This window comes from Chiloscyllium plagiosum, unplaced genomic scaffold (assembly GCF_037043375.1).
Source record: "Chiloscyllium plagiosum isolate Xiang-an unplaced genomic scaffold, Cpla_swu_hap1 HiC_scaffold_33, whole genome shotgun sequence".
Classification (NCBI taxonomy): domain Eukaryota; kingdom Metazoa; phylum Chordata; class Chondrichthyes; order Orectolobiformes; family Hemiscylliidae; genus Chiloscyllium; species Chiloscyllium plagiosum.
In genome coordinates this window covers 24,452,095-24,479,269 of record NW_028270171.1, presented here as the reverse complement: position 1 = coordinate 24,479,269, position 27,175 = coordinate 24,452,095, and the positions used below count along the sequence as shown (strand labels likewise).

The window sequence follows — 27,175 nt, the reverse complement described above, 5'->3', positions numbered from 1 at the left end:
CTCCTCCTGGAGAGAATGATCAGGTATGTTGACTGTTCTCTGTACAAGGAATGGCCTCCTCACATGGTGAGCGACCCTCGGACAATGGTGTCCCCCGGGTAGTGACTGGGCCCAGCGCCGCTGAGGAAGCGGAACCTTTGTGAGGGGGATACGGAGCCCGGGGACCGCTGCAGCGGTTGCTCTTTGGCCGCGCGCGAGGGGGAGAGAGGGAGAGAAAAAATGAAGAAAAAAGAGCGCGCGGCCGGAGGCGCGGGGCCAGGCCGGGGGCGGGGGGTGATGGTGTTCAGGGAGGAGGACCGCAGGTGAGGGAGGAAGATGAGTTGACGAGCGAGAAAGAGGAGGGGGTGGTGTCGAGGGGGAGGGGGTGGTGTCGAGGGGGTGGGGTGGGGGGAGGGGGTGGTGTCGAGGGGGTGGGGGGAGGGGGTGGTGTCGGGTGGGGAAGAGGGAGGGGGAGGGGTGGTGTCGAGGGGGGAGGGGGTGGTGTCGAGTGGGTGGGGAGGAGGAGGGAGGTGGGGGAGGAGGAAGGGGGTGGTGTCGGGTGGGTGGGGGAGGAGGAGGGGGGTGGTGTCGGGTGGGTGGGGGAGGAGGAGGAGGGGGGTGGTGTCGGGTGGGTGGGGGAGGAGGAGGAGGGGGGTGGTGTCGGGTGGGTGGGGGAGGAGGAGGGGGGTGGTGTCGGGTGGGTGGCGTGTGGATGTGAGTGAGGGAGGGGGTGCTGGCTGTGATGGAAGTATATGGATGAGGGATGGTTATGGCTTTAAAGAGACGAAGGAGGGGGGTCCAGTGTTTCTCTGTGAGTATGGGGGTTCATGAAGGGGTGCGGGGGAAGGGGGAATCAAGGCTTGGTGGGGGGAGATGTTGAATGACTGAGTTGAAGTGAGAGTTTGGGGTAGGGGTTGGCGGAGTGGTTGGGGTGGGTGAGGTTGTCAAGGGGGCTTGGATTGAGGGAGAGGATGTGTGGGTGTGGCGGCTGGAGTTGAGGTTGGGGACTTCAGGAATGAGTGAAGCACGGCTCAAGTATGCTCTGCTCATTCTTCCAGCTCTTCCCCCCCCCCCCCCCACAAACAATAGGGCAAGTTTCTTGGCTTGTGATCCGTGAGTACTAGGGAGATCGGTGAGAATGTGGAATGTCTATCACAAAGTGTAATGTTGTCTTGAAAAGGACTGGATAAACATGTGGTAGAGAGAAAAATAGAAGCACGTGTTAACGGGGTTCAATGAAAAGGAATGATGGGCTGAATGACCAACAAGGAGAAAGTGAGGTCTGCAGATGCTGGAGATCAAAGTTGAAACTTTATTGCTGGAACAGCACAGCAGGTCAGGCAGCATCCAGGGAACAGGAGATTCGACGTTTCGGGCACAGGCCCTTCTTCAGGAATCAAGGATTCCTGAAGAAGGGCCTGTGCCCGAAACGTCGAATCTCCTGTTCCCTGGATGCTGCCTGACCTGCTGTGCTGTTCCAGCAATAAAGTTTCAACCTGAATGACCAACAAGGAAGGTGATGTGAATTAAGGGGTAAACAGAAATGTAGAGTTGAGTCAACATCAGATTTGCCATGATCTTACCTAATGGCAAAGCAACATTGAAATGCTGAATTTTATTCAGTTCGTATATGAGATGTGGGTATTGCTGGCCTGAAATTTATTACCCCTCTAATTGCCTGGATGGCTTGGAGAAGTTGGTGATGAGCTGCCTTCATGAACCACTGTTATCCTTATTCTGTAGCGATAATCATGATGTGTTACGAAGGAAGTACCAGTATTTTCTGACCCAGGGACACTTAAATAGCTGTGATAATTTTCCAAGTCGGGATGGTAGTGACTTGGGGGGGGGAGCATGCGTATGGTGATTTCTGACCTTATGATGAGAGAAGGTCAGCCATTGATGAAGCAGCAGAAGATGGTTGTGCTGAGGACATAATATCCTGAGGAACTCGAGGAGGTGTTAAATCATCGTGGTAATGCACCTTTTTCTGGGCAGTAGGCCCAAGTTCAAGTCCCACTTGTCCGAGAGGTATATTGTAACATCTCTTAATGGGTTTATTTCAAAATATCTACCCTGAGGAAGCTTTAGTGGTGGCTGTAGCACAGCAGTAGTGCCCCTACCTCTGAACCAGGGGGCTCAGATTGAAGTTCCATCTGCCCAGAGGTATGTAACAACACCCCTGAATAGGCTGATTAGAAAACATCTACCCTGAAGAACTCCAGCAGTGATGTCCTGGGATGAAATCAGTGACTCCTAACAACCACCACAATCTCCTACTCCTAGTTCACATGACTTCCTGTAGGCTGTGATCATTCTGTAGTTTAATAAATTATTCTTCTTTTTTGAAGGGAGTTTCTGACTGGCTTTCACAAGCGTAAGGTGGAGAGGAGGAAAAAGGCTTTGGAAGAAATTAAAGTGAAACTGAAGGAAGAACAGAAAAGATTGAAAGAGGAGGTGGGAATCATGATTGACACATTCAGTTTGACAAACAAGATTACTTGAAAACAGTAACTTACATAATTTTTTTTATTCGTTTGTGTGATGCGGGCATCACTGGCTGGCCAGCATTTATTACCTATGCCTAGTTGCCCTTGAGAAGGTGGTGTTGCGCTGCCTTCTTGAACCATTGCTGTCCACCTGCTGTGGGTTGATCCACAATGCATTTAGGGAGGGAATTCTTTTTTTTTCACAGTTGAATCAACTGAGTGGCTTGCTATATGATAATTAAGAATCAACCACACTACAAAGACAGAACGGAAAATGACAGCAGATTTCCTTCCCTAAAGGGCATTAATAAACCAAATGGATTTTTATGACAATCCACAATGGTTTTACATTCATCATTAGAATCTTAATTCGAAATTTTATTGATTTGAAATTCTATTGTCTGGTGTGATGCGATTTGAACCCAGGTCCCCAGAACATTACTTGGGTCCCTGGATTACTAGTCCAGCACGTTAACATACCAAACAACAACAGCTTGTATTTAAATAACACTTTAAATACTAAAATGTCCCAGGATGCTTCACAGAAGCAAAAACTGACATCCTAAAAGGAGGTAGTATAATCAGAAGATACTGGTCTATAGGCCAGATTGTTGGAGTCAGACTCCTACAGATAGAAATAGGCCCTTCTGTCCATCTGCACATTCATGATGAAGAGCTTATGCCCGAAACATCGACCGAAACATGCTCCTTGGATGCTGCCTGACCTGCTGTGCTTTTCCAGTGCCACACTTTTCGACTCTGATCTCCAGCATCTGCTCACTTTCTCCTTCATGTCTATTCCAATGAGCAAACACCAAAATAAACTAATCCCATTTACCTGCACTTGGTCCACAGCCAACAGTGCAAGTTAATTACTTGTCCAGATGCTTTTTACATTTGCAAGAGTGTTTGCCTCCACCACCTGCTCAGGTAGCACATTCCGTATATCATCTGAGTGAAAAAAGTTTTCCTTAGATCACCCTCTAAATCACTTACTCCTCATTTAAACTTATGTCCTCTGGTCTTAGACACACCTCCCATGAAGAAGAAATTCTCACATTCTACTCTGTCTATGGCTCTATAATTTTATATGACTCGATTATATTTCCCCTTGCAAAGGAATACAAACCTAGCCTATCCAATCTCTTCTTGTAACCTGAGATGTTTCATCCAAGGCAACATCCTCGTGAATCTCATCTACACTTTCTCTGGTGCAATCATGTCCTTCCTATAGTGTGGCAACTAGAACTGCAAGCAGTATTTAATCTGTGGTGTAATGTTTTATAAAGTTGTAACAAGACTTCCTACATTCAGTGCCATGGCTAATGTAGGCAAGTATTCTGTATTCCTTCTTAGAGTCTAGAGATGTACAGCACGGAAACAGACACTTTGGTCCAACTCATTCATGCCGAACAGATATCCCAACCCAATAATCCCACCTGCCAGCACCAGGCCTATATCCCTGTAAACCCTTCCTATTCATATACCCATCCAGATGCCTTTTAAATGTTGCAATTGTACTAGCCTGCACCAATTCCTCTGACAGCTCATTCCATACACTTACCACCCTCTGCATAAACAAGTTGCCACTTAGGTCTCTTTTATATCTTTCCCCTCTCACCCTAAACCTGTGTCCTTGAGTTCTGGACTCTCCCACCCCAGGGAAAAGGCTTTGTCTATTTATCCTATCCATGTCCCTCATGATTTTATAAACCTCTATAAGGTCACCACTCAGCCTCCAATGCTCCAGGGAAAGCAGCCTCTCCCTTTAGTTCAAATCCTCCAACCCTGGCAACATCCTGTAAATCTTTTCTGAACCCTTTCAAGTTTCACAACATCCTTCCGATGGGAAGGAGACCAGAATTACATGCAATATTCCAAAAGTGGCCTAACCAATGTCCTGTACAGCTGCAACATGATCTCCTGCACTCAATACTCTGTCCAATAAAGGAAAGCATACCAAACGCCTTCTTCACTATCCTGTCCACCCGCAATTCTACTTTCAAGGAACAATGAACCTACACTCCAAGGTCTCTTTATCCAAATGGCTAGTTCTCCTTGTATTCCATGAGATCGAACCGTGGTAATCAGTCTCCCATGGGGAACCTTGTCGACCGCCTTATTGAAGTCCATATAGATCACATCTACCACTCTGCCCTCATCACTCCTCTTTGTTACTTCTTCAAAAAACTCAATCAAGTTTGTGAGACATGATTTCCCATGCACAAAGCCATGTTGACTATCCCTAATCATGCCTTGCCTTTCCAAACACATATACATCCTGTCCCTCAGGATTCCCTTCAACAACTTGCCCACCACCGAGGTCAGGCTCACTGGTCTATAGTTCCCTGGCTTGTCCTTCCACCTTTCTTAAATCGTGGCACCATATTAGCCAACTTCCAGTCTTTGGCACCTCACCTGTGACTATTGATGATATAAATATCTCAGCATGGGGCCCAACAATCACTTTCCTAGCTTCCCACAGGACCCCAGGGTACACCTGATCAAGTCCTGGTGATTTATTCAACTTTATGCGTTTCAGGACATCCAGCACTTCCTCCTCTGTAATATGGACATTTTTCAAGATGTCACCATCTGTTTTCCTATATTCTATATCTTCAGTGTCCTTTTCTGCAGTAAACTCCCTGTTTAGTATCTCCCCCATCTCCTGCGGCTCCACACAAAGGCCGCCTTGCTAATCTTTGAGGGGCCTTATTCTCTCCCTAGTTACCTTTTGTCCTTCATGTATTTGTAAAAACCCTTTGGATTCCCCTTAACCCTTTTTGACAAAGCTTTCTCATGTCCCCTTTTTGCCCTCCTGATTTCCCTCTTAAGTATACTCCTGCTGCCTTTATACTCTTCTAAGGATTCACTCAACCTATCCTGTCTATACTTCATATATACTTTTTTCTTTTTCTTAATCAAACCCTCAACATCTTTCATCATCCAGCATTCCCTACACCTACCAACCTTTCCTTTCACCCTAACAGGAATATATTGTCTCTGGACTCTTCGTTGTGTCATTTTTGAAGACTTCCCATTTTCCAACCGTCCCTTTACCTGCAAACATCTGCCCCCAGTCAGCTTTTGAAGGCTCTTGCCTAATAGCGTCAAAATTAGCCTTCCTTCAATTATGACTTGAACTTTTAGATATGGTCTATCCTTTTCCATCACTATTTTAAAACTAATAGAATTATGGTCACTGGCCCCAAAGTGCTCCCCCACTGACACCTCAGTCACCTGCCCTGCCTTATTTCCCAAGAGTAGTTCAAGTTTTGCACCTTCTCTAGTAGGTACATCCACTTACTGAATCAGGAAATTGTCTTGTACGCACTTAACAAATTCCTCTCCATCTAAACCTTTAACACTATGGCAGTCCCAGTCGATGTTTGGAAAGTTAAAATCCCCTACCATAACCACCCTATTATTCTTACTGATAGCTGAGATCTCCTTACAAGTTTGTTTCTCAATTTCCCTCTTACTATTAGGGGGTCTATAATACAATCCCAATAACGTGATCCCTTTTTTATTTCTCAGTTCCACCCAAATAACTTCCCTGAATGTATTTCTGGGAATATCCTCCCTCAGCACAGCTGTAATGCATTGAAATAAATGCAGTTTAATTTATTAGTCCTACCTTGTCCCTGCCTGCCCTGACTGTTTGACTCGCTTCTGTTCTCAACTGTACCAGTCTCAGATTGATCTTTTTCCTCACTGTCTCCCTGGGTACCTCCCCCTCCCCCAACCTTACTAGTTTAAATCCTCCCGAGCAACTCTAGCAAATTTCCCTGCCAGTATATTAGTCCCCTTCCAATTTAGGTGCAATCCGTCTTCCTTGTACAGGTCACTTCTACCCTAAAAGAGATTCCAGTGATCCAAAAATGTGAATCCTTCTCCCATACACCAGCTCCTTAGCCATGCATTCATCTGCTCTATCCTCCTATTCCTGCCCTCACTAGCTCGTAGCACTGGGAGTATTCCAGATATTACTACTCTCGAGGACCTCCTTTTTAAATTTCTGCCTAACTCTCTGTAATCTCCCTTCAGAATCTCAACCTTTTCCTTCCTATGCCGTTGGTTCCAATGTGGACAATGACCTCTTGCTGGCCCACATCCAACTAATTAATGTACATAACAAATAGCAGGAGTCCCAGCACACTGCTGGTCAGAGGCTTCCAGTTATTAAAATAATCTTCCACCATGGCCCTTTCCCTCCTATTTGTAAGCCAATTTTGGATTCAATTTACCAACTTGTCTTGGATCCCATTGGCTCTTACCTATTGGACCAACCTTTCATGTGGGACCTTGAGATATCTATGTAAATCAGATTAACTTCACTGTCCTCATCAATATATAGTCACCTTTCAAAAAAACTCATTTAACATAGTCTGACGGGATCTCCCTCTAAAAGATTTGTATTGACTATCCCTGCTGTACCAAGTATTGATTAATCCTGTCCTTTAGAATTCTTTCCAATAATTTCCCTATTGAACGGTTGACAGGCAAACCAGCCTGTAATTATCCTGCTTTTCTCTTCTGTCCTTCTTGAAAAAGGAACCATGTTAGCTATCTTGGAGTCATCTGGCACTTTTCCTATGGCCGGTGAAGTATTAAAAATCCGCCAGGGATCCAGTAATCTCCTCCCTTCTTCTCATGGCAAGTTGGGATATACCTCATCAGAGCCTAGGGAATTATGCATCTGTAAGCCTACTAAAACATCTAATATCTCTTCTTACTAATCTTTAACATGTTTTAGAACCTCACCTCCCAACTGTTTTTCCTAGCTGCAATGTCATTCTACTCTGTGATACAGATGAAAAGTATTCATTTAAGACCTCTCACACATCCACTGGCTCTACGTACAGGTTGCCTGTTTGGTCTCTAATAGGTTTCACACTGTACCTAGTAATCCTTTTATTCTTAATGTACTTGTGAGAAGCTGTGAGGATGTCCTTGTTCCCATCTGTGAAAGATATTTTGTGATCCCTATTTGGCCTCCTAATTTCCTTTTTAAGCAACGTCCTATAATCTGTATACCTTTGAAGGCTGTTTGACAAGCTCAAGGGCTGAACTTACTGCAGCAATAGCGAGGCAAGAAGAGGGCTCCAGGAGCTATTGCTGCAGGACGTTCAGCCCTAGAGCTTGTCTAACAGGTTTTAGATTCTTGCTCCCTGTGTGGATGAGAGTTGAGAGCTGTAAGGAGGATGAGCAAACTGATGATAGTGCCATGGTGCAGAAAATCATTCAGGAGGGGTTATTATTGGGGATATTAGTCAGGGGAATAGAAACTGTTCTCTGTGACCAGCATTGAGAGTTCTGAAGGCTGTATTACCTGCCTTGTCCCTGGGTTCAGGGTATTCTATCTGGGTTGCAGAGCAACTTGAATGGGAGGGGAAAGATCCTGTTGTTGTGGTCCACGTAGATGCCAACAATGCAGGTAGAACAAGAAAAGTGGTTCTGCTGAGGTAATATGAGCAGTTAGTGCTAAATGAAAAAGCAGAACAAAAAAGGTGATAATCTTCAGATTACTACCTGAGCCATGAGCAAAATGACACGGGGTCAACAAAATTAAAGAGTTAACGCATGGTTCAAAGATTGGTGTGGGAGAAATGGGTTCAAATGCATGAGTCATTTGACACCAGTACTGGGGAAGGAGGGATCTGTTCCGATGGAATCATCCTAACTGAATCATGCTGGGATTAGAATCCTGGTGAATTGCATTATCAGGGCTGTAGATAGAGCAAAAACACAATAGTGGGGGGTAGGATCGCAGGTTAGTGATGGGACTCATTGTTAACAGAAAATAGAAGGAAGGGACGGAATGTATGAATGTAAAATTGGACCAAGAAAGCATAAAAGTATAGGGAAATTTGACCTTAAAGACTTAGTATCTTAATGTACGAACCACTTGAAATAATGTAGAAGAGCTGCTGGCACGATTCAAGGTAAATTACTGTGATCCCATAGCTGTTACAGGAACATGGTTACAAGGAGATCAATACTGGGAACTTAAAATCAGGGATATTTGACCTTTCAGAAAGATAAGAGGCATAGAAGAAGTGGTGTGGTAGCACTATTAATAAGAGATGAAATGAGAACAGTTGTGAGAGATGTTCTCAGCTTGGATGATGTAGAGTCCATTTGGATCATAAAATCTCTACATTGTGTAAAGAGGCCTTTCAGCCCATTGAGTCCACACCAACCCTCCAAACAGCATCCCATCCAGCTTCAGCCCCCCAGCCTTTCCCCATAACCCTGCATTTACCATGGCTAATCCACCTCGCCTTCCCATCCCTGAACACACCGGGGCAATTTAGCATGGCTATCCACCTAATCTGCACACCTTTCTACTGTGGGAGGAAATCAGAGCACTCGGTGGAAACGTACACAGACACGGTGCAAACATGGAGGTAGAAAACCAATAAAGGAAAGACATTGGTCAGATCCTCAAATATTAGCCACTCTAGGAAAGACTATAAGCCAATAAATAGAAACGTGTAAAATGATTAACAGTAACTATGGATGCCTAATTTTTGTGATAATTGGGTTAACCAAATTGCAAAGGGTAGCTGTGACAACAAATTCATAGCGTGTAGTAAGGCTAGTTTCTTAGAGCCAAAGGAGCAAGCTGCCTTAGATCTGGTGATGGGTACTAAGACAGTCTTAATAAATGACCTCAGACTTAAAGATCCCCTAGGAAATAGTGATCATAAAATGATAGAATTTAATATTCAGTTCCAAGTCTGAGAAACTTGCGTTGGAAACAATTGTGTTTAATTTAAATAAAAGGAACTACAATGAAATAAGAATAGAGTTAGCTAAAGTGGGTAGATTAGTAGGATTGATAGTAAGTAAGCAGTGGCAGGTATTTAAAAGGTAATTCATGACTCTCAGCAAAAATCTATCCTAGTAAAGATTCCAAGAGATGGATAAATCAACTCCAGCTAATCAAGGAAATTAAGGAGAGTATTAAGTTAAAAGGAAAGATTTGGGAGGCAAAAATAAGTCATAGCCCCAAAGATTGATAAATTCAGAATCTGGCAAAGATAATAGAAAATAAATTATGAGGACAAACTGGTGAGGAATATAAAACCTGGCAAGAGCTTCTTTAAGTATATAAAAGAGGGAGGTCAAAGTGAACACAGGCCCCTTTGAAAATGAATCTGGGGAGGTGATTATGGGGAACAATGAAATGACAGGGGAGTTCAGATATTTTGCATCAGTCTTTACGGTGGAAACTACTTCAAACATCCCACTGATACTAAAGAATATGGGGGGGAGAATTAATTGACATCACCATTACTAGAGATGTAGTATTATAAAGTTAAAGGCAGCCAAGTCCCTTTGGCCTTGTGGCTTGTATACTAGAATTTTAAAAGAGGTAGCTACAGTGATAGTGGTTGTAATTTTTCAAAGATCTTTGAATTCTGGAAAATATCAGAGGATTGGCAAACTGATAATGTGACCCCCTATTCAGAAAGGGAGGGAACCAAAAAGTGGGTAACTGTGAGCCAATCAGCCTGACATAATTTGTTGAAAAAGTATTGGAATCAATTATTAAGGACATCATAGCAAAACATTTGGTAAATTACAGTCTAATCCAGCAGCATCAATATTGGTTCATAAAAGGAAGATCATGCCTGACTGATTATTAGCGTTTTCAAGTCTCACCCAGAGTGGATTGAGTGAAACCAGTAGATATGATTTCCGACCGATTTGAAAGGATATTTGGGGGGGGGGGTGTGGGTGAGGGCCTAATGTCATTTATCTCAATAGGGTTGGAACATAAAGAAGCAACGTGCTTCTGAGACTTTATAAAACTCTAGTTAGGCCCCATTTAGAATACTGTGTCCAATTTTGGGCCGCACAACTCAGGAAGGATATACTAGCACTGGAGGGTGTCCAGCGGAAATTTGCATGGATGATCCCTGGAATGGTAGGCCTAACATGATGATCGGCTGAGGATCCTGGGATTGTATTCATTAGAGTTTAGAAGGTTGGGGAGATCTAATAGAAACTTACAAGATAATATATGGCTTAGAAAAGGTGGACGCTGGGAAGTTGTTCCATTAGGTGGGGAGACTAGGACCCATGGGCACAGCCTTAAAATTAGAGGGGGTCAACTTAGAACGGAAATGAGACATTTCTTCAGCCAGAGAGTGTGGGATTCATTGCCACAGAGCGCAATGGAGGTTGGGACATTAAATGTCTTCAGGACAGAGATTGATAAATTCTTGATCTCGCAAGGAATTAAGGGCTACGGGGAGAGTGTTGGTAAGTGGAATTGAAACGCCCAACCGCCATGATTAAATGGCCTTGCTTCCACTCCTATATCTTATGGTTTTATTTGGATTCGACAAGGTATCTCTCAAAAGGTTGGCTAATGTACAGAATGGGGATAAGAGGTTCCTTATAAGGTTGGAAATCAATGACCAGTAGTGTTCCACAGGGATCAGAGCTGGGTCCGAAACTGTTTACAATATATGTTAATATCTTGGAGTAAAGGAGCAAGTGTATTGTAGCCGAGACTATAAGACATAGGATCATAAATTAGGCCTTTCAGTCCATCAAATTTCCCCTGCCACTCAGATAAGTTTGGCTGATAAGTTTCTCAATCCCATTTTCCCGCTTTCTTCCTGTGACCCTTGATATTCAAAAACCTATCAATTTTAGTCTTAAATATACTCAATGACCTGGCCTCCACAGTCTTCTGTGGCAGTGAATTCCATAGATTCACCGCTCTCTGGCTGCCGAAGTTTCTCCTTATCTCTGTTCTGAAAAGCCTTCCCTTTACTCTAAGGCTACGCCCTCTGGTCCTAGTCTCTCCTACCAATGGAAACATCTTCCCAGCATCTACACTGTCCAGGCCATTCTGTAGTCTCAATTAGATCCCCCTTCATCCTTCTGAACTCTATCGTGTATAAACCCAGAGTCCTCAAACCTTCCTCATATGTTAAGCTTTTAATTCCTACAATCATTTGTCTGAACTCACTCCAAGGCCAGTACACCCTTCCTGAGATATGAGAACCAAAACTGCGCACAATACTCCCAAGTGTGGTCTGACCAGAGCCTTACAGAGCTTCTGAAGTACATCCCTGCTTTATACTCAAGTCCTCTAAAAATAAATGCCATCACTGCATTTGCCTTTCTAACTACTGACTCAACCTGCAAGTTTACCTTGAGGGAATCCTGGACTAGAACTCCCAAGTCTCTTTGCACTTCAGACTTCTGAATTTTCCTCCCCATTTAGAAAACAGTCCGTGCCTCTATTCTTACTACAAAAGTGCATGACCTCACATTTTCCCATGTTGTACTCCATCGGCCACTTCTTTGCCCACTCTCCTAACTTGTCCAAATCCTTCTGAGCCTCCTTGCCTCCTCAATGCTACCTGTCGCTCTAACTATCTTTGTATCATCTGTAAACTTAGCCAGAATGCCCTCAGTTCCTTCATCTGGATCGTTATTGTATAAAGTGAAAAGTTGTGGTCCCAACACAGAGACTTGCGGAACACCAGTTGTCACTAGTTGCCATCCTGAGAAGGACTCTTTTATCCCAACTCTGCTTTCTGCCAGACAGCCAAGCCTCTATCCATGCTAGTACCTTGCTCTGACACCATGGGCCCTTATCTTAGTGTCTGTCAAGTTTGCAGAAGAGACAAAAATAGGTGAAAATGTAAATTGCGAGAGAGCGAGACAGTCTACGGAAAGATACTGATAGGTTAATTAATTGGGCTAAAAATTGGCAAATGGAGTATAATGTGGGAAAATGTGAAGTTGTTCATTTTGCGTGGGAGAACAAAAGACCAATATTATTTAAAATTGAGAGGAACTGCAGAAACTGCAACACAAGGGAATTGTGAGTACTCATGCATGAAACACAGAAAGCTAGCACACTGGGACAGCAGATGATCAGGAAGGCTACTGGAATGTTGGCTCTTATTTCAAGGAGGTTGTAGTGGAAGAGTAGGGATGTCTTACTGTAACTTTACAAGGTGCTGGTGAGACCATACCTGCAGTGCTGCCAACAGTTTTGATCACCTTTTATTTAAGAAAATATTACTTTATCGCAAGAAGTTCGGAGAAGGTTCACTTGGATGATTCCCAGTACGGAGGGATTGTCTTATGAACAACAGCTAAACAGGTTGGGACTTTACTTTTTGGGATTTAGCAGAGAAGTGATCTTATTGAAACAGATAGGATTCTTCAAGGGCTTGACAGGGTAAATACTGAGAGGTTCCTCCTCTAAGAGCATAGGGCATAGCCTCAGAATAAAAGGGTATCAAATTAAAACTGAGAAAAGAAGAAATTTCTCTCAGTGGATTGACAGTCTTTAGAATTGCTTCTCACATAAAGCTGTGGGGACAGTGTTCTTGTGAGTATTTCAGGCTGAGATAGACAGATTTGTGATCCGTTGGGAATCAAGGGTTTTGGGGAAAGGACATGCAAGTGGATATGAGGATATGTGGATATGAATTAGTCATGATCCTATTGAATGGCTCAAGGGGCTGAAGGGGCTTGAGCCAGAATCCTTCTGACAAAACCGCAGTTCAAAATCAGTGCAAACTTTGGTTTCTCTTTCTGTTTTTCTTTGAAACATTTTCTTTATTAGATTGGTTAGCACCATAACCCCTGAGGCCTCAGTTAATATTCAGTCATCTGCCATCCATTTGAATGTAATGCATTTCCGGAACTGGAAATCTCTGAACAAGACTCAGCCTTCAGTTAACTTCTGAGCCTGTTTGTTTGTACTTTATTTTTAAAAACAAGCTGCTGCTCACAGCTGAAAGGTCACCTTCTGTTCTCAGCTCACAGTTCACAACTCCAGACAAAAAATGATAAAAATAAAAATAATGAAGGTTCTCAATAGGACCCACATTCTGGTCAAAGAGATAAGTTTTAAAGAGTTTCTTGAAGGAGAAGAGCAAGATTGAAAAAGTTACTTAGTCTTAAGAAGTATTTACCGAACAAAAACAGGCTGTTTGTCTCAAGAGATCCACTCTGATGCTAAGGTTCCATTGAACCTCCACCCACACACTGTCTAAACCCCATTTTTCTATTGCTTCTTCTTTGTATTTAGCTTGCTACCTCTTCAGTGCATCTATGCTTGTTGCCTCAATCCCTCAATATAGTTGTGGTGGTGAGTTCCATGTTTGAGCCCATCTCTGACTACAAAAGTTTCCTGTAGAATTCCTGTTAGGTTTGTTAATGACAATGTTATATTTATGATTCTGAGTTTCATCTCCCTCACCGTGCAGATTTATTCAACAAGAATAGCAGCATGGGTAAGGAAGGAATTTGAAGATGTGGCTTCTATTGGTGAATTGCTGAAAGTTGAAAATGTACAATTCAGTAATACTGATTTCCTAACCTATACTCTTTACTGACTTGCAGAGACACAAGGAATACATGAAGATGTTCAAGGAGAGGCAAGAAGCTTTAGGTAACTTCTATGACTGAGCTGATTTCAAGCTCAGTGTCCCAGTTTTTGTTGAGTTGTGTAGTCAAGGGACAACTGTTCATCAGATATTGTTTTTTAAATAATGTCTCAGTACGTGCAACCTATAACCGCAAGTATTTGATTCCAGCATCGATCTGCTATGGTGGGATCATGATGGCTCAACACTGAGGCCTGGAGTAGTCTGGACCAGTGAGACATTGTCTCCTAAACTCAAAGTTTCTCCACTTTTCTCCCTACTCTTGATGAGAGTTTTGTACAAGTTCTGTTTGCTTTCCAGTTTACTTCGCGTATGAACTGGTGGATTGGTGGTAATGTCACTAGACTAATAAGCTAGAGTTCAAATCCTACCATGCCACTAAATGAAATTTGAGTTTAATGCAGATCTGAAATTATAAAGGTAGATCACGACAGCTATAGAAACCCATTTGGTTTGCTGATGTTCTTTAGGGAAAGAAATCCTCACTGAGTCCGGCCTACATGTGACTCCAGCAATGTAGTTGACTCTGCAATGGCCTAGCAAATTTCCATTTAAAGCCAATTTAGCACATCTGTACAACCTGTCTATATACCTTGAATCTGGCTACAATGTGGGAGGCAAAGTCATCTTACTAGGCTAGTATACTACAAGATTATTGCATTGTTTCTTGTTTACTTACAGAGGAGGCTGATGAGTTGGATCAAATGACATCATCCAGAATGGAGTCCATTCAGTACGACCATCCAAACCACACTGTCACTGTAACAACAGTTAGCAGTTTAGATTTGACTGCTGCCAATTTGTATCTTGGTGCAAACCAGGTGAGCTGAAGTTGAAGATTAGGACTACTGCATAGGATATGTGCCACACCAATAAGCCATTTTGGCCCATGTTCATACATGTGTTTATGCTTTGCTTGAGCCTTCTCCCATCCCATGTAACCCTCTAGAATCATAAAATGCCTATAGATTTAAGCAGGCCATTCAGCCCATCGCGTCCACACTGACCCTCCAAAGAGCATTCCACCCAAACCACCCTCTATCCTATTCCTGTAAGTCTTCATTCCCCATTGCTAATACACCTAAGCTATACATCCCTGGACACTATAGGTAATTTAGCATTGTCAATCCACCTAACCTGCACATCTTTGAACTGTGGGAGGAAACCCACACGGGATGGGGAGAATGTGCACATTCAACACAGGCAGTTGCCCAAGGGTGGAGTCGAACTCGGGTACCTGGCGCTGTGAGGAGCAGTGCTAACCACTGAGCCACTGTACTACCCTCTGTTCATTTCTTCATATAATTGTCTAGTTTCTCCTTGAATACGTTGATTCCATTTCACTTCGGCCAGTCTCTGTGGTAATGAGTTTCATGTTCTCACCATTAATTGAATTAAATTTCTTCTGAATCTCCAATTGGATTTCCTATTGTCTGTCATATATTGATCACTTCTAGTTGTGTTCTTCTCCGCAAGAGCAAACATTTGCTTTGTATCATTCAAATCTTTTCATAATTTTAAAGATCTCTGAGTCACAGCTCAGCATTTATTTTCCCAAGTGAGAAGAGATCTAGCCTGTCAGTCCTTTCCAGATCTGGGTACCCATGTATTTCTTGTATCGTCCTCTCCTCTCTCATATCATTTTTGTAATATGACAAACAAAACTGCAGGCAACACTCTAATTATAGTCTAGCCAGCATTTCTTCCTTTATTTTAAAATACTGCTCCTCTTTAAGTAAAGCATGGTATTTGGTTTGTTGATTTCATAATGGCCTTGCTAACCTGTGGTTCAACTTTTAGTGGCTGATGTTTGATAAATACAGCAAAAATGTCATTAAACTGTGGAGTATATTGCCTACAATAAATTGTTAACTTTTTTAAAAACTGTTTTTTAAGCTTTTAGACTGATGGAAATCCTTCATTTAATAGACAAAATTTATATAATCAGTTCTGTTGAAGAATATTCAGCCTAAGCATCAAAATGTTACAACCTGTTACTATATGTACTGACTTGATGGTATTATTTCTGTCTGCAATTGTTTTTTTCCCTAGTTCTTCCACCCAGGTTGTCCATTGAGTGCATCTATAAGCAGAAATCTTGTAGCCTATTGTTCCGATGAGGCCACTTTCCAATGTGGTGCTCTTGATATGTGCTCCTCCTTCTCCAACCGTGGCTTCCCACCTACAGTTGTTGACAGGGCTCTTGACAGCATGCGGTCCATCTCCTGCACCATAACCCTCACCCCCTCCCTCCCCTCCCAGAATAAGGATAGGGTCCCTCTTGTTCTCACACTTTCACCCCACCAGCCTTCACATGCAAAGAATAATCCTCCGCCATTTTCACCAACTCCAACATGACGCCACCACTAAACACATCTTCCCTTCCCTCCTCTATCTGCATTCCGCAGAGATCGTTCGCTCCTGGAAAGCCTAGTCTACTCCTCCATCACACCTAACACCTCTCCCATCACACACGGCACCTTCCCATCACATCTAACACTTCTCCCATCACACACGGCACCTTCCCATCACACCTAACACCTCTCCCATCACACACGGCACCTTCCCATCACATCTAACACCTCTCCCATCACACACTGCACCTTCCCATCACACCTAACACCTCTCCCATCACACACGGCACCTTCCCATCACACCTAACACCTCTCCCATCACACATGGCACCTTTCATCACACCTAACACCTCTCCCATCACACACGGCACCTTCCCATCACATCTAACACCCATCACACACTGCACCTTCCCATCACATCTAACACCTCTCCCATCACACACTGCACCTTCCCATCACACCTAACACCTCTCCCATCACACACGGCACCTTCCCATGCAATCGCAGAAGGTGCAACACCTGCCCCTTTACCTCTTCCATGCTCACCATCCAAGGCCCCAGACACTCATTTCAGATTAAGCAGCGTTTAACTTGTACCTCTTTCAATTTGGTCTATTGCATTTGTTGCTCCCAAAAAATCTGTACACAATCAGGTCCTGGACCTTCCCGTGGCTTGCCACTTCAACACACAATCCTGCTCCCATGCCCACATGTCTGTCCTTGGCCTGCTGCAATGTTCCAGTGAAGCTCAATGCAAACTGGAGGAACAGCATCTCATCTTCCGACTAGGCCTGTTACAGCCTGCCGGTCTCAACATTGAATTCAACAACTTCAGATCATTTTATTTCATTTATTTTATTTATTTTTTTATATATATTTTTTCACTGTTCTGTACCTCTGATTTCTTGATTGTCTCTCTTTCTCTTGCTCCCCACTCTCTCATCACCTTTTTTCTCTCCTCTTCCCCCTTTGCTACCCTTCTCCCGTTTTCCATTTTGCTTCTGCTTCACTGCCCCTCCTCCTCTCCTCTCCTCCTCCCCCCCCTCATTCCCCACATATTTTGTCACATAGCACTGGCTTCAGCCTTGGTCATTCACAGCTCCTAATCTCCCTATAATCTCTCTGTGCACTGTCATTATCACCTCTTTATTGCTACCTTTACTTCTGGAGCCATGACTCACCTTCCCTCAGCCTAGTATAAATACCTCCCTATTTCTCTCCTTTATTTTAGCTTTGACAAAGGGTCAGTTAGATTCGAAACGTCAGCTCTTTTCTCTCCTTACAGATGCTGCCAGACCGGCTGAGATTTTCCAGCATTTTCTCTTTTGGTTCCATAATGCTGCTGTTTTAGTAGTTTGGTCGGGGGAGCGCTTTTTATTTACAATGCTCTGATATATTATTTAGAAAATACAACCAGAGTACCAAGGACAGTTTGTTTAGTGGAGATTTATTGTAGAAGAAGAGTTAACACTGACTTTTAAATCTTAAGCTTCTCACACAGTGGGTGTCATCATTTTGACTATTAAAATCAGCACGTTGAGATCCCCCCTGTCCTAGTCACCTGTGCTTATCTGTCAACCAATATCATATAAATCAAGTGTCCATTTGCCTCATTCTTCCTTGAGGCATCCTATTATACCTAAATTGTTTGCAACATTTCCTTACATCACAACTGTATCAGCATTTTAAAAGTGGCCACAAGGCACCTTGGAATGCTGTGAGTGAATTTTTTAAAAGTTCTACATAAATACAAGCTCCTTTTGCCTTCCAGATGCCAATGCAAAATTTTCTGAATGCATGATGGAATTTACAATAGGAACTTTGATTTAACTACTGTTTTTGCAGCAACAATTTGTTTTGATACAGCACCATTAACATCATGAAATATTCCATGGCACATCACAGGAACATTGGTAAAACAATGTTTGATGCCAAAAATCTGACCACAAACAACATGAGTTAATTGGGCAGGTGATGAAAAGTTTAGACAAAGAGTTTGCTTTTAAGAAGTTTCTTAAAGGAGCAGAATATTGTTGAAATGTGGGAATTTTAAGGATGGGATTCCAGATCTGAAGGCCCAGCTTTTCTTAATAATGCTATCAGTGCCTGCTTGAACAAGGTTTTAGTTGGTCGACTTTTCATAGCTGCATTTTTTGTCTGAAACGAAACCAATCTCAAAAGCATTTGCTCCATTATTGCTCTTCAAGCACAAAATTGAAGACATTGTACTGAATACTGGAGATTATGATTCATCTCTCACTGCTACCTATGATTGAGTGTTGGGGTTAGCATTTCAAATGTGATTTTATTCTCATGTTACCAAATAGGATTGTGTTTTTTTTTTGTCGATTACCTTTGAAGCCTGAAGACGCTGAGGAAGAGCAGACGTTGAAGAGAGATGATCTGAATGTGAAAAGAGACAATCCCTTACCAAGGAAAGGAGCTGAACCCATTATGTCTGCAAAGTAGGTGAAATATTTGAGGACCTGATCCTTCATTGGGTTTAGAGGAGAGAAAAGATCAGACTGAGTCAAAGATAAGGATGGTAAAGGGGGAAGAAAGGCAAAGTTCATCAAGGTTAGAAGGGATCAGAAAAGGTAGCAAACAACTGTACCATAAAATCTTCAAAAAATCAAGAGCACAAAATCAATGTATTCTTCCCCATTGACCCAGATAAAATTGATTAAAAAATTGAGTCTTTAAAAATTAGGTTTAAAACGTTGAGAATCATTGAAAGTTTAATTGGTTGGGGTGAAAGGAAATTAGAAGGGCTAAAAAGAAATGTAAAACAAAAATTTTTAGATAATATAAAAGCTAGTGCCTGCATAAATAAAGAAAAGTTAGAAAGGGAGATGCTGTTTGCAATGAAAAGGGAGTCAAAATATATGGGATCAAGGGGCAAAACCATGAAATATTTCATTTGTCCATCATGAATGTTGGTGGAAGTGTGAGCATAGTTGTTTTCTCGGAGGTTATACAGCAAACAAATCAAGATAGAACCTTGTGAAGCAAGAGTTGGTTCTTTGAAAATTAACTGAATTGTATGATGGGGGAGGTTAATTGGGCTGAGGTGGGGTGGAATGGTATTGCTGATATCAAAGGAAAGTGCAGCAATGTGTAAGATGAAGTCATAAAACCTGTGGACCCGGTGGTTAAGTGGTTTACCAGATTCATTGAGGCAATTCACTTCGATAAAATGGAAACTTCTCCTGAATAGAATAGATAGAGAGTAAAGATATGAGAGGTACTGTGAATAAATAAATAAAAACAACAATGCAGGCCAACAAGTCACTCAAATCAATTCTTATTCCAGGTACTTTGTCCTGAAGGGGTATTAGTGAACATAGACTTCAGTGTTGGTTCACGATTATGCGTGGCAATGCATTGCAGTTGTTTGCTGTTGATTTCTGACCAAGAGTTCTTTCCCCTTTCCTCCTGCCTTTGGTGTGTTGGATGTAGTTATAAGATGGTATTCAAACCTGTCTGTCCAAGTTATGAATGTACTTTTCTTGGTCAAGTCTTGAATTGGTGCTTGAAACTGGATCTCCTGGCTCAGAGGCAGAGGCACTACCCACAAGTTATCTGCCAAGAAATTATTTAAAACCGCTGACAAAGCACAAAGATTTACTTCAAAGGGTGTAGTATCTTAAATAGATTGATGCAAGAGGATGAGATGCTTATGGTATGGTGAGAGACTAGTTTCTCCATAATACTGAAGGATTAGGAGATTCAATAAATCTAACTACTACTGAGGGCAATGCAAGCATGAATAGAGAAAGACAGTTTTCTCTAGTTGGGGAGCATGTGGCGAAGAGTGATCAATTTAAAATGATCACTGAAAAAAATTTGGAGAAATTTCTTTTTGAATATAGAAATGATTTGGATGTGGACATAGAAGGGGTATGGTTAGAAAGTTTGCAGATGACATCTAAATTGGTGGTAGTGGACAATGAAGAAGGTTATCTCAGAGTACAGCAGGACCTTGATCATATGGGCCGAGGAATGGCACTTGGAGTTTAACTTGGATAAATGTGAGGTATTGCATTTGGAAAGGCAAATTATGGCAGGACTTATACCTGTAATGGTACGGTCTGGACAGAGTGGACGTTGGGAAGATGTTTCCATTGGCGGGAGAGACGAGGACCCAAAGGCACAAACTTAAGAGTAAAAGGAAGGTCCTTTAGAACGGAGGTAAGGAGAAACTTCTTTGGCCAGAAGGTGCTGAATCCGTGGAATTCATTGCAACAGAAGGCTTGTGGAGGTCAGGTCATTGCATATGTCTAAAACTGAGATACATAAGTTCTTGTTTGCTAAGAGGATTAAAGGCTACGGTGGTTATGGAGATCCTTGGAGTGCCACTTTTGGAATACTGCATTCACAATGACAGGAAAGATGTGATACTTGAAAGGGTTCAGCAAAGATTTACAAGGATGTTACCAGGGTTGGAGAGTTTGAGCTACAGGGAGAGGCTGAATAGGGTGGGGCTGTTTTCCCTGGAGAGGCTGAGGAGTGACATTATAGAAATCTATAAAATCATGAGGGGCATGAATAGGGTGGTAGCCAGGGTCTTTTCCCCAGGGTAGGAGTTTTTTGAAGAAGTAACAAAGAAGATTGATGAGGGCAGAGTAGTAGGTGTGATCTATATGGACTTCAGTAAGACATTCAACAAGGTTCGAGGAGAAAGTGAGGTCTGCAGACGCTGGAGATCAAAGCTGAAACTTTATTGCTGGAACAGCACAGCAGGTCAGACAGCATCTAGGGAAAAGGAGATTCGACGTTTCGGGCACATGCCCTTCCTCAGGAATGGCATGAGGAAGGGCATGTGCCCGAAACGTCGAATTTCCTTTTCCCTAGATGCTGTCTGACCTGCTGTGCTGTTCCAGCAATAAAGTTTCAGCATTCAACAAGGTTCCCCATGGGAGACTGATTAGCAGGGTTAGATCTCACAGAATACAGGGAGAACTAGCCATTTGGATATAGAACTGGCTCAAAGGTAGAAGACAGAGGGTGGTGGTGGAGGGTTGTTTTTCAGACTGAAGGCCTGTGACCAGTGGAGTGTCACAAGGATCGGTGCTGTGCCCTCTACTTTTTGTCATTTACATAAATGATTTGGATGCGAGCATAAGTGGTACAGTTAGTAAGTTTGCAGATGACACCAAAATTGGAGGTGTAGTGGACAGTGAAGAGGGTTACCGCAGATTACAACAGGATCTGGACCAGATGGGCCAATGGGCTGAGAAGTGGCAGATGGAGTTTAATTCAGATAAATGCGAGGTGCTGCATTTTGGGAAAGCAAATCTTAGCAGGACTTATACACTTCATGGTAAGGTCCTAGGGAGTGTTGCTGAACCATCAGACCTTGGTGTGCAGGTTCATAGCTCCTTGAAAGTGGAGTCGCAGGTAGATAGGATAGTGAAGAAGGCATTTGGTATGCTTTCCTTTATTGGTCAGAGTATTGAGTACAGGAGTTGGGAGATCATGTTGCGGCTGTACAGGACATTGGTTAGCCCACTGTTGGAATATTGCATGCAATTCTGGTCTCCTTCCTATCGGAAAGATGTTGTGAAACCTGAAAGGGTTCAGAAAAGATTTTCAAGGATGTTGCCAGGGTTGGAGGATCTGAGCTACAGGGAGAGGCTGAACAGGCTGGGGCTGTTTTCCCTGGAGCGTCGAAGGCTGAGGGATGACCTTATAGAGGTTTACAAAATTATGAGGGGCATGGATAGGGTAAATAGGCAAAGTCTTTTCCCTGGGGTTGGGGAGTCCAGAACTAGAGGGTATAGATTTAGGGTGAGAGGGGAAAGATATAAAAGAGACCTAAGAGGCAACGTTTTCACGCAGAGGGTGGTACATGTATGGAATGAGCTGCCAGAGGATGTGGTGGAGGCTGGTACAATTGCAACATTTAAGAGGCATCTGGATGGGTATATGAATAGGAATGGTTTGGAGGGATTTGGGCCGGGTGCTGGCAGGTGGGACTAGATTGGGTTGGGATATCTGGTCGGCATGGACGGGTTGGACCGAAGAGTCTGTTCCATGTTGTACATCTCTATGACTCTATCTATGACTCTAGGAGACTCCAAAACCAGAGGGCATAGGTTTAAGATGAGAAGGGAAAGATTTAAAAAGGCAACATTTTCATACAGAGGGTGGTGTGTGTATGGAATAACCTATCAGAGGAAGTGGTGGAGGCTGGTATACCTCTAACATTTAAAAGGTATCTGGCTGGGTATGTGAACAGGAAGGATTTAGAGGGATGTGGGCCAAATGCTGGCAAATGAGACAAGATTAATTTCAGATATCTAGTCGACATGGATGAGTTGGACTGAGGGGTCTGTTTCCATGCTGTACAGCTCTCTGACTCTATGATTGTTGGAAGTTGGTAAATTTTCAAGGATTCATAGAATGGTTAAGCACAGAGGAGGCCATTTGTCCTGTAAAACAATGCTGACTCTGCATGAATAATTCAGATATTTCCATTGCTCCTGCCTTTGCTCATAAGCCTGCAATTTTATTTTTAATCTTGAAGTGCATTTCCAATTCTCTTTTTAAAACCATGACTGAAACTACCACCGCACACACAGGCATTCTGAATCCCTGTCTATGGTCATGTTTATTCTTTTGCCAGTCACCTTAAATATGGACTCTTCGGTCCAACCTGTCCATGCCGACCAGATATCCCAACCCAATCTAGTCCCACCTGCCAGCACCCGGCCCAAATCCCTCCAAACCATTCCTATTCATATACCCATCCAGATGCCTCTTAAATGTTGCAATTGTACCAGCCTCCACCACATCCTCTGGCAGCTCATTCCATACATATGGGCGGCACGGTGGCACAGTGGTCAGCACTGCTGCCTCACAGCGCCAGAGACCCGGGTTCAATTCCCGCCTCAGGCGACTGACTGTGTGGAGTTTGCACGTTCTCCCCGTATCTGCGTGGGTTTCCTCCGGGTGCTCCGGTTTCCTCCCACAGTCACAAAGATGTGCAGGGCCAGGTGAATTGGCCATACTAAATTGCCCGTAGTGTTAGGTAAGGGGTAAATGTAGGGGTATGGGTGGGTTTCGCTTCGGCGGGTCGGTGTGGACTTGTTGGGCCGAAGGGCCTGTTTCCACACTGTAATGTAATCTAATGTAATCTAATCTAATCTAATGTAACAACATTACCAACTCTCTTGCCAATGCAAACACTTTATTCTTATTACTTTATCTAAACTTTACATGAATTTGAATGCCTCTATTTAGTTTCACTGTAACCTTATGGATTATTAATGGGTTAATCATTTGAGCAAATAGACACTGCGCCTACTTCAATGGCAAACTGCTGCGAATGCTGAGCATTTAAAATAAAAAGCTTAAAATCATTATAAATACTCAACAGAGTTCTGACAAGATCTCTTTGAGAACACTGCTGATTTGAATTTCTTTTATCATTTTCTGTTTTTATTGTACTTGCTTTTCCCCATAAAATTTCTATGCAGTCTGTAATTCTATGCGCTCTATTGTACTTTTAGAAAGTTGCTTTCTCTTTGTAATTTGAATTAAGCAGTGTGAATGGCACAGAACAGTTGTAATTCAATTGGCATATTTGAAGCAAATTGATTTTTGTTGGGTCTGTTTAGCTCAAATGGTGTATTGTGGCACTTAATGATGCAGGTACCTGGATTTAGTCCCTGTATGGGCTGAAATTCTTGGGGCCTACCTCTTCGACTTTCTTCATTCATTCTTTAATGTGTTGTTACCATGGTTGTCGCCCATCTCTAAATGTTTTTGAGCTATGTGGCTTGCCTAGGCTACTGGAGAGGGCAGTTAAGAGTCAACCACATTGTGTTGAATATAAGATTAATGTAGTCCAGCCTGGTTAGGCACAACAGATATCCTTTCATAAAGGGTATATGGATTTTTATATAGTCACTTTTTTTTTGACACCTGAACCAAGATTTAGAATTCCACATTTACTTATTGAGTTTAAAATCCACTAGCTGCCATAGTGCGATTTGAATGCTTGTTCCCAGAGTATTAGCTTGGGCCTCCAGATTACTGGTGTACTGTCGTCATTGCTATATCACTGTCTCTCCCATCTTACTGCATATCAATTTTGTGGCACAGATAAGTCTCGAATAACAACTTTTAAACACGAAGGATTTAATGTGTAGAGAGTTGGGTTTTTTTTGCATTACAATAAGCAGGACACATTTCAAAATCCCACTTAATAGATTGAGGCCTCCTGACAACATCTTGGAGACTGAAGCTTATGTTCCTGTTTGTTTTCCAGAATCTCTTCACTGACATCTGCCCTGCATTCACGTGTGAAAAATCAGAAGGGAAAGAAATGGAAAAGTTCACATGATCAGGTCAAAACCCCCCCAAAAGGCAAGACCACAAAATCACAGAGAAGAAAACGGACAGGAAAACCAGGGGGGCGGGGGGGGGAGTGGTAATTCAAAGAAATACCAAAAAAGTGAATAAAGTGTCACTTTGTCACTATTGGAACTGAGTAATCAACAATCCTAGATCTCTATTTACAGAGATGTACTGTAGCTGGATGTTGATTGTGATCGGCTATGCTTAGACATTGCCAAGTCATTCCGTTTCAGGGGAAGATGTTTAAGTCACAATAGCCTCTTTTTGGGAATATAGTGGAACTAATAAGTGACAGTGGCACATACTAAGATATTTTATTCTAGGAACATTTTGTTTCTTAAAAGGGACTGTTGAATCTGATGATCATATTTGTGGAGCTCATTTGTTCTTCAAACTGCCGAAGTCTTCAATGCATTGCACCACACTTTGTTTTCCACCCTCAAGTTCTGGATACTGTCATATGTGTGAAGTCTTACCGTGATTAATAACCATTTATAGAAGCTTATTGAATAGTTACACAACAGAAAGTCTTCAGTGGCAAAGGCCATTTGACCTGCCTAGCCTCATCTGTCCCAAATTACAGATTTTCTCATGTGAACTGCGTCTTACTTCTCTCACCGCTGCCTATAGATCTTGAAATGCACAAATTATGCAATAATGATACCTGGAGCTTTCAACTTTTTTTCAACGTACATCGATCCAGCCCACTTTTAAAGGCACTCTGAAAGTAGCAATCCATTGTTGTGTGACAGTGACCTGTAACAGTTCTCTTAATCTTGATTCAGACTTGATCATTTGCATCCTATACCTGTCTCTTGAAATGCCAGCTGCTTACTTTGATAAGACCTGTACGGTCCAGTACTTTAAGTTATCATGTAAATGTTCCCTGTTATTTGTCAACATCTTTATTGTCTTAGCAGAAAAGTAATGAGGTTCTTCTGTGTGACCATTATATCTCATAGTGTATGCCTTGCGTCTGATTCTGATGATTTTTCCGTGTCAGCTTAGAAAACTTTGAAGCCTCACAGCAGAAATATGTGTATTCTCTTTGGATGCGTTACTGCAGATTAAAAACAAGATTTGTGAAAATGTCTTATAGAAAGTGGAGTTTTGCAGAAAAAGCTTTATACGTAAATATCCTGATTGATATCCTGATGTATTTACAGATTTACTATGATTGCTATTGATTTCATTTCGTAAAAAGAAAAATTACATATAATGTGCTATTGCTTTTTGTTGTGGGTAAAGTGTTATTGAATTATGTGTGAAAAAATGTTAATTTGTGCCAGACTGATACTGATGCCTTAAGTTTTTTTGAATATTCTTTTGGGTGAGTGAGGTCACGTAACTTTTAATGAATAATTTTCCCACTATTTCCACCCAAAACTGTTATTTGACATTTTCCAAATCCAGTTTAGTTAGCTCGTAAGGTTAGTTACATTTCTGAATGGCAATTTTACCTGTAAGTTTTGGTGCTGGGCAGTTATGACTCTTTTTAAAAAAAATTGGTCTCCTGTCCCACTTGTGATGAGAACATAGATCCATATGTACTCTAATACTGACAGAGTTCAACAAGGCCAATTTTTAAAAAAAATGCCACAACTTGAAGAAAAAAGAAGGGAGTTTGCCTTGGTGGTTTGGTTGACATTAATCTTATTACTAACATTTGAAAAAAAAGATCTAGTCATAAACTCATTGCGGTTGTGGGATGTTTCTGTGTACATATTGGCTGTCATGTTTTCTCCATTACACCAGTGACAACATTTTAAAAATATTTAGTAGATTGTAGTGTGTTTTAGATGTTCTTAGGTTACGAAAGACAATCTTGTAACATTGAACATTACACCCTTACAAAACCAAATAGGGCTTTGGGTCTGTGGCCAGTTGAAGGAGACATTTGAACCTGAAAATTAGATTTAACAAAAGAAAAGATTGATCATAGTATTGACTAACCTATTTTCTAAGTTGCGTTTAGGTATTGTGTTGTTGTAACTCTGAAAAGTTGAACAAAAAGAAAACTGAAATGCTAATGCACATCATCAAGAGTTGAATTTTAAGGGAATAAAGGGAAGAGGGATGCTGCCAAACCTACTGAGTATTTCCAGCAATGTTACTTTTAATAAAGAAGGCACACTGGATTGGATTGGTGTAAAAGGTGTTGTTTCACCTCACTGACATTTTGACTGGAATATTCTTTCAGTTGATGTTATAAAGTAAAATATTGTGGATATGGGTGCAGTTTAATATGGGGATCAAGGGCAAAAAGCTAGGGAAGAGTTCTGCAGTCATTTAACGTGTTTTGGTTTACGTTTTGTTGAGTTTCAATCTGATATAGTGCTCTATAGGCCATCAAGAGAATTGCAGTGTTGATACGTGCCATTTAAGGGTTTATTAAAACATATAATGTATTCATTCATAAATATATGAGTAGAAGTCAGCCAATGGCTCTTTGAACTGCTTCATCATTCAGTACGGATATGGCTAATCTGCCTTGCCTGTATTTTCTTGCATTATCGTCATCCCTCCGTTCTCTTGGCATCCTATATTAAATGAT

At 42.1% G+C, this 27,175-nt stretch overlaps 1 protein-coding gene across 2 annotated transcripts; it reads left to right on the top strand.

The window, feature by feature from the left end:
- nol12 (nucleolar protein 12) lies at positions 1-26,759 on the top strand. Of its 2 annotated transcripts, none has more exons than XM_043679936.2 (6): positions 1-23; positions 2,331-2,436; positions 13,860-13,908; positions 14,585-14,724; positions 18,619-18,722; positions 24,533-26,759. In XM_043679936.2, the coding sequence occupies exons 1-6, from the start codon at positions 16-18 to the stop codon at positions 24,696-24,698; spliced, it is 573 nt and encodes a 190-aa protein (XP_043535871.2). In that variant the 5' UTR covers positions 1-15; the 3' UTR covers positions 24,699-26,759. The 2 variants fall into 2 exon arrangements, with proteins under 2 accessions (XP_043535871.2, XP_087834494.1); XM_087978368.1 differs by lacking the exon at positions 1-23 and adding an exon at positions 189-302.
- Positions 26,760-27,175: the final 416 nt, after the last annotated feature.

Bases quoted from the DNA above. Each gene is read 5' to 3' on its own strand.
- nol12 (XM_087978368.1), top strand. From the start codon at position 220: ATGAAGAAAAAAGAGCGCGCGGCCGGAGGCGCGGGGCCAGGCCGGGGG. The intron at 2,437-13,859 runs GTGGGAATCATG...ACTGACTTGCAG, and splicing joins AGAAAAGATTGAAAGAGGAG to AGACACAAGGAATACATGAA. The intron at 13,909-14,584 runs GTAACTTCTATG...GTTTACTTACAG, and splicing joins GGAGAGGCAAGAAGCTTTAG to AGGAGGCTGATGAGTTGGAT.